Below are 14,601 nucleotides of genomic sequence, written 5' to 3'. Positions count from 1 at the left end.
CCTCCTATGTACAAGAATATAACTACTATAATACTGCCTCCTATGTACAAGAATATAACTACTATAATACTGCCTCCTATGTACAAGAATATAACTACTATAATACTGCCTCCTATGTACAAGAATATAACTACTATAATACTGCCTCCTATGTACAAGAATATAACTACTATAATACTACCTCCTATGTACAAGAATATAACTACTATAATACTGCCTTGTATGTACAAGAATATAACTACTATAATACTCCTCCCTATCTACAAGAATATAACTACTATAATACTGCCTCCTATGTACAAGAATATAACTACTATAATACTGCATCCTATGTACAAGAATATAACTACTATAATACTGCCCCCTATGTACAAGAATATAACTACTATAATACTGCCTCCTATGTACAAGAATATAACTACTATAATACTGCCTTGTATGTACAAGAATATAACTACTATAATACTCCTCCCTATCTACAAGAATATAACTGCTATAATACTGCCCCTATGTACAAGAATATAATTACTATAATACTGCCCCCTATGTACAAGAATATAACTACTATAATACTGCCTCCTATGTACAAGAATATAACTACTATAATACTGCCTTGTATGTACAAGAATATAACTACTATAATACTCCTCCCTATCTACAAGAATATAACTGCTATAATACTGCCCCTATGTACAAGAATATAACTACTATAATACTGCCCCCTATGTACAAGAATATAACTACTATAATACTGCCTTGTATGTACAAGAATATAACTACTATAATACTCCTCCCTATCTACAAGAATATAACTGCTATAATACTGCCCCTATGTACAAGAATATAACTACGATAATACTGCCCCTTATGTACAAGAATATAACTACTATAATACTGCCCCCTATGTACAAGAATATACTACTATAATACTGCCCCCTATGTACAAGGATATAACTACTATAATACTGCCCCCTATGTACAAGAATATAACTACTATAATACTGCTCCCTATGTACAAGAATATAACTACTCTAATACTGCCCCCTATGTACAAGAATATAACTACTATAATACTGCCTCTATGTACAAGAATATAACCACTATAATACTGCCACCCTATGTACAAGAATATAACTACTATAATACTGCCCCCTATGTACAAGAATATAACTACTATAATACTGCCTCTATGTACAAGAATATAACCACTATAATACTGCCACCCTATGTACAAGAATATAACTACTATAATACTGCCCCTGTGTACAAGAATATAACAACTATAATACTGCCTGTGTACAAGAATATAACAACTATAATACTGCCTCTATGTACAAGAATATAACCACTATAATACTGCCACCCTATGTACAAGAATATAACTACTATAATACTGCTCCTATGTACAAGAATATAACTACTATAATACCGCCTCCTATGTACAAGAATATAACTACTATAATACTGCTCCTATGTACAAGAATATAACTGCTGTAATATTGCTCCCTATGTACAAGAATACAACTACTATAATACTGCCCCCTATGTACAAGAATATAACTACTATAATACTGCTCCTATGTACAAGAATATAACTACTATAATACTGACCCCTGTGTACAAGAATATAACTACTATAATACTGCCCCCTATGTACAAGAATATAACTACTATAATACTGCTCCATATATACAAGAATATAACTACTATAATACTGCTCCATATATACAAGAATATATGTACTATAATACTGCCCCTTATGTACAAGAATATAACTACTATAATACTGCTCCATATATACAAGAATATAACTACTATAATACTGCTCCATATATACAAGAATATAACTACTATAATACTGCCCCCTATGTACAAGAATATATCTACTATAATACTGCCTCCTATGTACAAGAATATAACTACTATAATACTGCCTCCTATGTACAAGAATATAACTACTATAATACTGCCTCCTATGTACAAGAATATAACTACTATAATACTGCCTCCTATGTACAAGAATATAACTACTATAATACTGCCTCCTATGTACAAGAATATAACTACTATAATACTACCTCCTATGTACAAGAATATAACTACTATAATACTGCCTTGTATGTACAAGAATATAACTACTATAATACTCCTCCCTATCTACAAGAATATAACTACTATAATACTGCCTCCTATGTACAAGAATATAACTACTATAATACTGCATCCTATGTACAAGAATATAACTACTATAATACTGCCCCCTATGTACAAGAATATAACTACTATAATACTGCCTCCTATGTACAAGAATATAACTACTATAATACTGCCTTGTATGTACAAGAATATAACTACTATAATACTCCTCCCTATCTACAAGAATATAACTGCTATAATACTGCCCCTATGTACAAGAATATAATTACTATAATACTGCCCCCTATGTACAAGAATATAACTACTATAATACTGCCTCCTATGTACAAGAATATAACTACTATAATACTGCCTTGTATGTACAAGAATATAACTACTATAATACTCCTCCCTATCTACAAGAATATAACTGCTATAATACTGCCCCTATGTACAAGAATATAACTACTATAATACTGCCCCCTATGTACAAGAATATAACTACTATAATACTGCCTTGTATGTACAAGAATATAACTACTATAATACTCCTCCCTATCTACAAGAATATAACTGCTATAATACTGCCCCTATGTACAAGAATATAACTACTATAATACTGCCCCTTATGTACAAGAATATAACTACTATAATACTGCCCCCTATGTACAAGAATATACTACTATAATACTGCCCCCTATGTACAAGGATATAACTACTATAATACTGCCCCCTATGTACAAGAATATAACTACTATAATACTGCCTCCTATGTACAAGAATATAACTACTATAATACTGCCCCCTATGTACAAGAATATAACTACTATAATACTGCCTCCTATGTACAAGAATATACCAATTATAATACTGCCCCCTATGTACAAGAATATACCGATTCTCGCTACTGTGCCCTAAAGTGCCTCACAGACGTCTCATGTAAAAAAAAACCAAAACCCTAAACAAACATTTTAGTTAGGTGGCAAGTGTAAATTAGCAGTGGGCAGGGAGCAATGGCGCATTTACACGGGGCGATAATTGTTCAGAATCCTTCTAAGTCCCACGCTCCTACAGGAATTTGAACGACAATCGTACCGTGTTAACGTATGCAGCGAATGTACGAGAATCGCCACGTGTTTGATTGCCCCACTGATAACGGGTTTTTTAACTCGCAGCATCGCGGTAAGGGAAAACAATCGCTCGTGTGTACGATAAATCCAGTTAGGCCAAATGCACATGGCCAAGTCAGATGCCACATGCAGGAACCCGCAGCGGAATCTGGCCTGTTGCCCCCCACAGACCTGTCCACGGTGTTCTTTATCTGTAATGCCAGCCAGCACACATACGCAGTACTGATGACAGCACGCTGTTTCTAGGCAATGACGCGGATTCCGTGGCCTGTACGCAGTGACAGCTGCGGACGGCCAGCGGATCGGATGGCTTCCATTAACTTCAATGGTAGCCATCTGCGCCAAAACAGAAAATGCTGTGATTTTTGCCTTCCGTGTGCAGAAAATCACAAGTGATTTCTGCTTGAGGACATAGAAAAGCCATTTGCTATAGCATGTCTATGGGCAGTGTTTGCTATGGAATCTGGGAGGTGGACGCCCCCTACTGATTCCGCAGTGCAAACACGCCCGTGTGCATGAGGCCTTAAGAAGAGGAAAACCGAACAGGCGTTAATATAGTGTTCCTACATCTAAAGCGTTTCTAGCCACATTTCTTCCAGACCGTTTGGAGCTTAGAATTGACAGAGGCTGGGAGGAATGTGCTTTTCTCTTTCACTATATTGATGTATATTCAAAAGTCCCAAAGCTAGGTTATATATCCGGACTGGTTTTTTTTTGTTATTTCTTATACTCATGTATTACACTGCCAACACACCGATTTTTATGGGAACTGTGTAATGCTCCATTTCACCTGTGGGGGAGCTGCAGGGAAACTACACAGTTTCTCCCACAGATTCCGACTGATCACTTGGAGTTCCTGCAGGGGGCGCCCCGTATCCATATTGGGAATCCTTTGGTCCCATCACTCTTATAGAAAAGTCATTTTAATGCACACCAACACAGAACAGTCACAAAGCAACGGTACAATCCATAGAAAGTAACATCCTAACTCCATATGTCAGTGAACGGCTCATTTGGTTACCTTGTCTCCACCACCAGTTTTCCCGCCTTGCCATACGCATGGAACGCTGCGGAATAGAAACAGAGCATCATCAGAACCTTAAACAGCAGCAAGGGGTAAATAGCAGCAGCTCGCAAAACTGCTGCAGTCCAGAGCATTGCTGGGATACTTCTATGAACCCCAAATCTTATTGATCGCAACAGCAGACACTTACGTAGCTTTGAAAATACGCCCTATGATACACAGACGTGGCGAGAAGGTATTAACTACTGGTACATTATCAACTGCAGCAAGGTGGGCTCTACAACTCTCACAATCCACGTACCAGCACTTCATTATTTCATCTACTTATTCCGCAGCGCTATACAGATTGTTATCGCCTACATCGTGCCCTGTCCCCATGGGGCTCACAATCTAAATAGGGTGTTCAATTTATGGTACAGGTTGTTATGGATACAATAATACCAAATATGTAGGATAGTTTAAATTTTGCTTTTTTTTGTACACAAATGGGAAAGTGCGCAAACCAGGGGGGGTTTATTAGTTGTTTTTTTTTTACGTTTTCTACACTATTTTCATTTATTTACTTATTACATTTTTAGGTCCCTGTGGGGGACTTGAACCATAAACCCTAGGATCGCAATGATAATGTATTGGAGTACTTCGGTACTGCAATATCCTATCACTTACAATAATGATCATAGGCCACCATGCCAACCCATCGCGGAGGGCTGATGACATCATAGAGGGAGCGCACTTCCTCTGTGAACCCTTTCCATGCCGTGATGTACATTGATGGCAGCATGTAGGGGTTAAAAGCAGTATCACTGTTCTCCTAGATCCCTGCTGGAGGCCGGCTATCAGTCTAAGCCGGCACCTGCTGCGGGCTCACTGTGGCATCCACAGGATGTAAGTTTACGTCTTGTAGTGTTAAAGGGGTTGTCTCGCGAAATCAAGTGGGGTTCTCCTGATTGGCTGGAATCGGCACGTGACGGGGCGGAGCTACGCGATGACGCGTACTAGGGGGCGGAGCCAAAATGCCGATGCTTCCGAGCGGAGCCGAAGGGAGAAGACCGCACAGCGCAAGCGCGTCTAAAAAAGCAAGAAGACACCGAAATTAGACTGAACCATGGCGACGGGGACGCCAGCAACGGAGCAGGTAAGTGAATAACTTCTGTATGGCTCATATTTAATGCACGATGTACATTACAAAGTGCATTAATATGGCCATACAGAAGTGTATAACCCCACTTGCTTTCGCGGGACCACCCCTTTAAGGAGTTAAAAACGAACAATCAATCTATGAAAGTTCAACATGGAGGCGCTACTGGATGGGACAAGCGCCCTACCACACCGTGCGACATTTTAAGATCTACCACTTGAGAAGGAGGACTGAGAACATGTATAGACCTAATATTTGGACAGACTGTACAATCCCCTGGGGGCCAGGTACAACAATCACACTAACTTCTGTCTTGTTACAAGATAATGCAGGTAAAATGTATCCGTCTGGAATCCATGAAGATTGTCTGAGCCGGGCCTGCGCTACTTGGCAGAAAGCGAAGGCCAAAATTAGAAGTTGGCAGCCGTCTTCGGGCCGTCGGTTCGGTTTTAGAGGGTCACTTTCTAAGTGAAGGTAATGAAAGTGTTTACGACATACCAGCAAGTTCCATTCTCTGCCACATTTCAGCAGCGGGCGCCTCGTTCACAGTTTTATGATCACTGAGGTGCCACTCGTAAATTTGTTTTGTGACGAGGCGGCTGTTTTTGGAATTGACGCCGGAATTCACGTCGCACTTAAACAATGGATTCACACTTAGCAAACTCAGGCACACAAATAGAAAGAAAATGGAATTTACTGTATGTCATTTAAAAAAAACCAAAAGCTCTGCACCTTCCTCTTCTGAGGCCGGATTCACACGGCCATCGCGAGCGAGTTTGAGGTGCTGCGACATTCAGAAAACGCGCACGAATATGAACCCTATTCTTTTGAATGGAGTCATACACATGAGCGATGTTTTCCCGCATCGCATAACCCATTGTTTTCAATGGGGCAATAAAGCACATGGCGCGCTGTGTGATATACTCGCGAGTGTGATTCGAGGAAACACGTGCCGCTCCTCTAACACCCCGGAGGATCGCTACTTGACAGGAGTGATGGCGGACGTGATGCACGAATTTTGTACCTGTCTTTTTTGCAGCTTGTTCGTAATAAAATCCCCAAATCTGTTCCTTTTTGAATAACCCTGTACATACTTAGGGGCCAGCTACATAATGAATGAGGGGGGGGGGGTAAATCTCCACAGTGGCCCTTTAAAATTCAATAAAGGGCAATGAAGTGCAGACTTGCGTTTACATAACAGTTGATCTCAGATATTGGGGGGCTCTGAACAATAATACTGCTTGAACACAGGATTAAAAAAAAAAAAGATAAGTTACTGGTCCTTAACCCCTTCCCGCTCCAGGACGTACATTTACATCCTGGAGCGTCGGGGTATGTTTGCAGAGAGGTCGCGGGGCGACTTCTCTTCATACAGCGCAGGCGTCAGCTGACAACCGCAGGCTATAGCGGCAATGGGCCGCGCGGCCGATTGCGGCTATTAACCCTTAAAATATCACTGTCAATACTGACAGTGGCATTTAAATCCCCTGAACGATCTTGGTAGGTATCATGGCAGCTGGGAGCCTTCTAAAAAGCCCAGGGCTACCTTAGCAGACTGCCTATCAAGCAATTCCCGTGGGGTGGCTTGATAGACTGCCTGTCAAAAAGCAGTATGATGTAATGCTATAGCATTACGTCATACTGCAGGAGCGATCAAAGCATCGCATGTTAAAGTCCCCCAGGAGAGCTTGAAAAAAAAAAGTGAAAGTGAGATCAATAAAGTTTTATTAATTAAAAAAAAAAAAGGAATAAAAAGTTCAAATCACCCCCCTTTTGCCATATCTAGAATTTGAAAATCTAAATCATAAAAGAAAAATACATACAGTGGTACCTTGGGTTAAGAGTGCCTCAGCTTACAAGGTTTTTGACTTGACAGCAGACTCTCCCCCAAATGTTTGCTCTGATTTAAGAGCAAAAGCTCGGGTTAAGAGCCTTGCTCTCAATAGGGCCACTGCTGCTGCCGGTTGCCCCATTAAAAGCAATGGCCTGCCAGCAACCCCTGTAAATATAAACCCTTCCCTGAAAATCAACCCTAGCTGTAGGAAAAAAAAAATGCTCACCTATCCGCCACTGCCGGGACTCAGGTGTGTCTAGCCGCCGCTTGTTCTCCCTGCATTTTTAATCCCTGCCTGCTGAAAAGCTTCAGAGCAGTGCAGGGAGAACAAGTGGCGACTAGACGCACCTGAGCCCCGGCAGACAGGTGAGTACATATATTTTTTTTTTATTACAGCTAGGGATGATTTTCAGGGAAGGGCTTATATTTAAAGCCCTTCCCCGAAAATCACTGCGGGGTGTCGGTGTCCTACTGCTTTCAATAGGGCAACGCCATCCCCATGGAAATCAATGGGAGAGCTTCACAATCTGAAACGTATTAATGGCTTTTCCATACATTTCAATGGGGAAAATTGATTAGACTTACGAGTGTTTTGGGTTAAGAGCTCCGTCACGGAACAAATTAAACTCTAAACCAACAGCACCACTGTATTTGGTATCGCCGCGTCCGTAAATGTCCAAACTATCAAAGTAGCGCATTATTTGCCCCGCACGGAGAACGTCGTCCGAAAAAAAAAAATTAAAGAACGCCAGAAATGCACTTTCAGTTACCATGTCTCCCAGAAAAAGCGCAATAAAAAGCGATCAAAAAGTCGTATGCATTCTGAATTGATACAAAACTACAGGACATCCCAGTGGCTTGATAGACTGCCTGTCAAAAAGCAGTATGATGTAATGCTATAGCATTACATCATACTGCAGGAGCAATCAAAGCACTGTATGTTGAAGTCCCCCAGGAGAGCTTGAAAAAAAAAGTGAAAGTGAGATCAATAAAGTTTTATTAATTAAAAAAAAAAAAAAAAAAAAAAAGGAATAAAAAGTTCAAATCACCCCCCTTTTGCCATATCTAGAATTTGAAAATCTAAATCAAAAGAAAAATACATACAGTGGTACCTTGGGTTAAGAGTGCCTCAGCCAGAAATGCACTTTCAGTTACCATGTCTCCCAGAAAAAGCGCAATAAAAAGCGATCAAAAAGTCGTATGCATTCTGAATTGATACAAAACTACAGGACATCCCGCAAAAAATGAGCCCTCGCTCAACTACGTCGATGGAAAAATAAAAAAAAGTTATTTCGCGCAGAAGATGGCGGCAGAAAATAACTTTAAAAAATTAAATGTCTTTAGGAAAAAAAAAAAAAAACTATACAAGTTTGGTCTTGTAGTAATCGTACTGACCCATAGAATAAAGTTATCATGTCGTTTTTGTTGCAGTTTGTGCGCCGTAGAAACAAGACGCACTAAAAGATGGGAGAATGTCATTTTTTTAATTTTACTCCTCTTAGAATTTTTTTAAAGTTTTTCAGTACATTAAATACTCAACCATTGAAAAGCTCAACTCATCCCGCAAAAAACAAGCCCTCATACAGCTACGTCCATGGATAAATAAAGGAGTTATGATTTTTTTTAAAGTGGGGAAAAAAACAAAAATGAAAAAAAAAAAAAAAGGGAGGGAGCTACATCATTAAGGGGTTGCCCGATTGTAAAATATTGAGGATCTGTCTTTCCAAAAGGCCTTGAATACTATGAATTGTCCAGGACCCTCGCTGATCTGCTGTTCTCTTGGTCTGTGCTCATACACTGATCTGATCATTTCTGGAGGAAGCAGACAGCCCTATTCTCACTAAAGTGGCCAGGCTTGGTATTACACATGTTCACTTCAGTGTGAACTCTTTGTGTAATACCAGGCCGGGCCACTGCAGTGAGAATGGAGTTGTCTGCTTCCTCCAGAAATCAGATCAGTGCATGAGCACACTGGTGTTCAGTAAAGAGCTGGTTGGTGGAGGTCCTGGGCAGCGGACCCCCACAGATCTACTATTGATGACCTACTCTAAGATAGACTATATCAGTAGTTTACAAATGGACAACCCCTTTAAGGCTAAAATTAGTAATGTCACTGAGGTGTTAAAACGCATTTAGGGCAGCTGGCCAGACCCCATTGTAATAGTCAATGGGGTCTGTTTGTCGCGGTCGGATCCAGCATGTAACAGATTTGGACAGTTTTGCTGTTTTCATTGTTTGGCTCCAATAATGGATCTGAACAATGGATATGAAGCAGGGCCATGGATGCAGGTGAGAAGAAGTCAGCTCAGGAGTTCATGGTCACTACCTGCCCAACAAGCCACACCTCTTAATTATGTAAGCCCCACCCCCAATTCTATATCCTTCCACCACAGCCTCTTCCTATAGCGAGGATTATCCCAGTTTATAGTGTCTGAGCAGAGAGCGGGGTATAACACATGAGAATCTATGCATTCAACCTTACATACACAAGAGAATATAAAAGGGTGCTGTTCCTTTAAGAGAGAGCGTCTGTCACGTAGAGAAATGCAGCGGAAGACAGACAAATATTTCCTTAATGTCATCGCCATGGACACAGGGCAGTTTCCGATGACAACCCTGGATTAACATTTCATTCCGCCACGCTGTGATTTTATAGACTTGTAACCTAACCATCCCACGAAGCGGTGCACACGTCCTTACATCCAAATCATACACCCCTCCCTGAAATGTAACCCGACGGCGTGAGTGCGGAAGCTAAAAAAAAAAAGGCTGCATCCTTAAAGGGGTTGTCCCGCGGCAGCAAGTGGGTCTATACACTTCTGTATGGCCATATTAATGCACTTTGTAATATACATCGTGCATTAAATATGAGCCATACAGAAGTTATTCACTTACCTGCTCCGTTGCTGGCGTCCCCGTCTCCGTCTAATTTCGGTGCCTTCTTGCTTTTTTAGAGGCGCTTGCGCAGATGGGTCTTCTCCCCTTCGGCTCGGCAGCAGCGGCGTTTTGGCTCCGCCCCTTGTACGCGCCATCGCGTAGCTCCGCCCTGTCACGTGCCGATTCCAGCCAATCAGGAGGAGCTACAGAAGTACTTAACCCCACTTGCTTTCGCGAGACAACCCCTTTAAGGGGTTAAATAACAATTCTGTTAAATGTACGTCTTGGAATCAGAGTGACCCATCAAGGATAGAGTCATAGGCGGTTCTTACCTAGACCAGCATAGGTCCGGCGCTTGCTCATGCTGGCGGACTTCACAAGGAACATGCAGGACTGATGGGTCATCCAACAGCAGAGCATGAGGAGCAGCGTCCCCAGCACGAAGCCACACTGCAAGACAAGAGGCGGCGGTTAGGGGGCATCACAAGTGGCAGACTGGCCGCAGTAATTCCTGTAAGCATCCCAGTCATCAGAATGGATTTAGTACAACCCCAATCATTAGCCACACATTATCATATTGGCTAATTCTGACGATCCATCCCAAAATGTCCTGGAAGGGGATTCTGGGATAATACTAACGGGTTCTGGACTAGGATCCACCAATCACAGGTAATCATGGAGGATCCCACAACTAGTGATTGGGTGAAGCCATCAAGAGGAGCCCTTGTCTTGTGCGGAGCTTTTTAAATGAAACCCATCAGCAGGCCCCTCTATAAGGGCCACTCGCGTGGCGGATGCGTGCCACCGCTTTCCATAAGGGCCACTCGCGTGGCGGATGCGTGCCACCGCTTTCCATAAGGGCCACTCGCGTGGCGGATGCGTGCCACCGCTTTCCATAAGGGCCACTCGCGTGGCGGATGCGTGCCACCGCTTTCCATAAGGGCCACTCGCGTGGCGGATGCGTGCCACCGCTTTCCATAAGGGCCACTCGCGTGGCGGATGCGTGCCACCGCTTTCCATAAGGGCCACTCGCGTGGCGGATGCGTGCCACCGCTTTCCATAAGGGCCACTCGCGTGGCGGATGCGTGCCACCGCTTTCCATAAGGGCCACTCGCGTGGCGGATGCGTGCCACCGCTTTCCATAAGGGCCACTCGCGTGGCGGATGCGTGCCACCGCTTTCCATAAGGGCCACTCGCGTGGCGGGCACTCATTCGCCATGTACAACCAGCCACACCGCGCTGCCACCTTTAGATCACTGGTCTCCAATTAGAGCTTTCCAGTTTCTACAAGACACTTGGGGCTCATGTTGCCTGCGGTGTTCACTCCCTGCGCTGCGAAGAAGGAACTCTGGGGTGAAAATCTGCCTAACCTCCATATATGTCAGAGCGTGGTACGGATTCCAAAATCCACAGCATTACCGTCTCCTGCAGTGTATTGTCTCATCTGTACGTGAAGGCGTTTGCTCTGAACGTTGTTGCGGAATTGGGGGATGCAATCTGCGATTCGGCCACTCTCACACATAGCGCCGGCACAACGTCGTGATTTTATCACCGTTTTCGGACGCAGGTTATTGCCGCGGTTTTTAATGCACCCCATCATTGTGACGGGTGATCGTGTTTTCGCGCTTATTAACGCACTGTTAAATAGAGACGACAGCGCTTGAAAAATCGCACGGTTTGGGCGCATGTCTGCCGGGCCCCAATGAAAACAATGGGGGCGTTTTGAACGCTGCGGTAATCGCAGTAAAACACGCGTGGGGCAGAGGGGCAATGCCGGGCACAGCAGACAGACGGGAATAGCGTCGCTATAGACTAACTTCCCACGGAACGTCTATGGACTTTCACTCCTCCATCCACACTGGCGCGCTGGCACGGCGGCACGGTACGCAGGAGGAATACATGGCAGCACACTATTTCTCTGTGTATTATACGCTGCCCTTGAAGGACTGTGTATGAAAAGCTGCCCCTAGGCGGGCATTACAGAGGGCAGCATTTCAATAGGCATTCCTTGCTCTAAACACACCGCGCAATTTGGAGGAAAAAAAAAATCCTACTGCGCACGTGTCCGTGACGTAATATTCCTGGGGATGTGCAGCGGCAATCGCAGCTGTACGCCGTCTTTGTCGGCAGAGTGCCGTACAATGCTGCTGGATATTCACAGCGTTGGCACGCATATGCCCGTGAGGATGGGCCCTCAGGCTAACTTCACACGGGCGAGAGAAATATGGGTCCGTGAATCCCGCCCCCACATCGCTCTCGCCGTTCATTTTCCTTCACCGCTGAGACCCCACTGGCCCCAAGAAAAGGAGCGCTGTGTCCCCCTTCGCAGTGAGGAGACCGAATGGCGCGGTGATCATGCATGCCCGGTGCCAATCATTTTCCGTGGGACCACCGGAGACAGCCGAGGGCCGCTACTTGGCAGATTCCCTCAGGCCCGCTGAGATGAACGGAGCGGTGCGGCACAAGTGTGACAGCTGCTCTGCCCAACGTGGCGTCGCTGCAGAGGAGCTCACAGTGACAGGAGGGGACACGGGGCCCCCACAGATCAGACTGGGACCACCAATCCTACAGGTAGGGGACAAAAGTCTATCTTGGTACCCTTAAGTGTTGAGGAATAAAAAGGCCAAGAGTGGCTGCAGGCGAGCGGATGCGCAAAAACACTCAGTGCAACGTTTAGCGGCACGCTGTTCTGTACTTTTTTGCGCACGCAGTCCATTTTCACACGGGCACAGGATACCCCCCACTCTAACCCCGCCATTATTTAAAAGGCTATTTAGCAAATCTGCAAATGACATAGTGGATGGCTCGTGGGCAGGAAATACAAACAAGCGGCTGCGGTACATGAAAACAAGGTACGCGGCGGGGTCACCGGCTGTGGTCAGAGCGGGCCGTGTGTAGTAGACACACATCCACAACGCCGGCCACCACTAGCGCCCCCTATACTCACCTGCTTGAAACAGAATGGCATGGTCAGCACGCTCACTCCCACAATGCTGTTCACAATATTCATGATGAGCCCCCAGTTAGAAGCCGCCATACTTGCTTCCAAAAAAGTAACGCTTCACGGCTCCGAGATATAAAAAAAAGGTTACATTCAGCTCTGTACAAGATACAAAAGTCCTGAGCGCTACATGAAGAATAGACGCCGCGGACGACCGCGCCGCAGCATCCGAATACCAGAGCGATCAGAAGCGGTGCGGGCGGCTCGTTACCACAAACATAGAAGTGCGGAAGCTCCACAGCGACGAGCGCCAATTCTGCAGCAGAGATCGAAAAAGACACCGAAAATTGGTAAATAAAATCCTACTTTTGGGACGCGGCACTACGGATGCGGGGCGATCCAGACGGACGGGCAGAGCGCTCAGACAACGCGGCTTTATCCCAAGTTTCATCAAAAATACTAAACTTTCTAAAAAGAGATCATCATAATAATGTTGCTTAAAAAAAACTGCAAAACGGCCCTTTAGTTTTCAGCGCCCCGACAATCCGCAACGGGAGGATAAATAACGGCGCTGCAGAAATGAGGGGCGGAAAAAAGTTTTTTAAAAAAATTGAAAAAAATCAATCCCGCATCCCAAAGTCACGGAGGTCCGGGGAAAAGGTTTGTTACCAACGGATCCAAAAACCACAGGAAATGTAGCAAATTTGTAAATTGCAAAAATCCCCTGCAGAGGAGCAAATAGTCAAGAGGTCCGGTCCAGATGTCCTGGAGGCAGTGATGGGTCCATCAGCTGTGGCCCCCGGGGGTCCGCATCCTGCCTGTGGCGCCCCCAGGTGATGGTTGGTGAGCCTGTAGTCAGGGTAGTAGACGCACAGCAGCTGGGGGCGGGCACTCAGTGGGTGACGTGTCTACCGTAAACACTGACGTGGCGACAGATGCGACGAGCCCGCAGACCCCGCCCGCCCATAGAGGGCCGTACTGGGGATGCAACAAAAGGGCCACCGTAGGCATATTTCTGATTTCAGCCGCACTTAAGCAGCGCTGCTGATTAGAGCCACCTGATTGGCTCTTCGGCACCACGTGACTACACAGCGTGCACGCGGATTGCCTTCAGCAGCCGTGCACTACACACTACACTTAAGCAGCACGGGGTTAGGTTTAGGGTTAGGTATAGGGTTAGGTTTAGGTATAAACCTAACCCCGTGCTGCTTAAGTGTAGTGTGTAGTGCACGTCTGCTTAACTGTAGTGTGTAGTGCACGGCTGCTGAAGGCAATCGGCGTGCACGCTACGTAGTCACGTGGTGCCGAAGAGCCAATCAGGTGGCTCTAATCAGCAGCGCTGCTTAAGTGCGGCTGAAATCAGAATTATGCCCACCGTAGCCGATGCTTCTTGCCCCACTTCCGGGATTGCCACCTGCTGACTATCCAGGAAGCATATTAGCACTAACTGCTTAGGTTAAGAACGTGTCGTAATAGGATACCATCTGGATGGTGGTGGGGGGCGGGGTAACCTCCGGGGTG

At 44.7% G+C, this 14,601-nt stretch overlaps 1 protein-coding gene across 2 annotated transcripts in view; it reads right to left on the bottom strand.

Annotated features, from left to right (window-relative positions):
• Nucleotides 1-13,994, bottom strand: part of SLC38A10 (solute carrier family 38 member 10) — a 76,357-nt gene extending 62,363 nt beyond the window's left edge. Inside the window, exons 1-3 of one of the 2 annotated variants that reach the window (XM_066586954.1) lie at nt 13,087-13,994; nt 10,472-10,589; nt 4,288-4,333 (exon numbers count right to left, since the gene is read on the bottom strand). In XM_066586954.1, coding sequence (XP_066443051.1) covers nt 4,288-4,333; nt 10,472-10,589; nt 13,087-13,176 — 254 coding nt within the window. In that variant the 5' untranslated portion in view covers nt 13,177-13,994. The remainder of the gene's footprint in view (nt 1-4,287; nt 4,334-10,471; nt 10,590-13,086) is intronic. The other variant, XM_066586955.1, reaches the window with a different exon arrangement.
• Nucleotides 13,995-14,601: the final 607 nt, after the last annotated feature.

This window comes from Eleutherodactylus coqui, chromosome 13 (assembly GCF_035609145.1).
Source record: "Eleutherodactylus coqui strain aEleCoq1 chromosome 13, aEleCoq1.hap1, whole genome shotgun sequence".
NCBI classification, from domain to species: domain Eukaryota; kingdom Metazoa; phylum Chordata; class Amphibia; order Anura; family Eleutherodactylidae; genus Eleutherodactylus; species Eleutherodactylus coqui.
The sequence above is the reverse complement of the archived record's forward strand: the minus strand, read 5'-3'. Positions and strand labels throughout refer to the sequence as shown.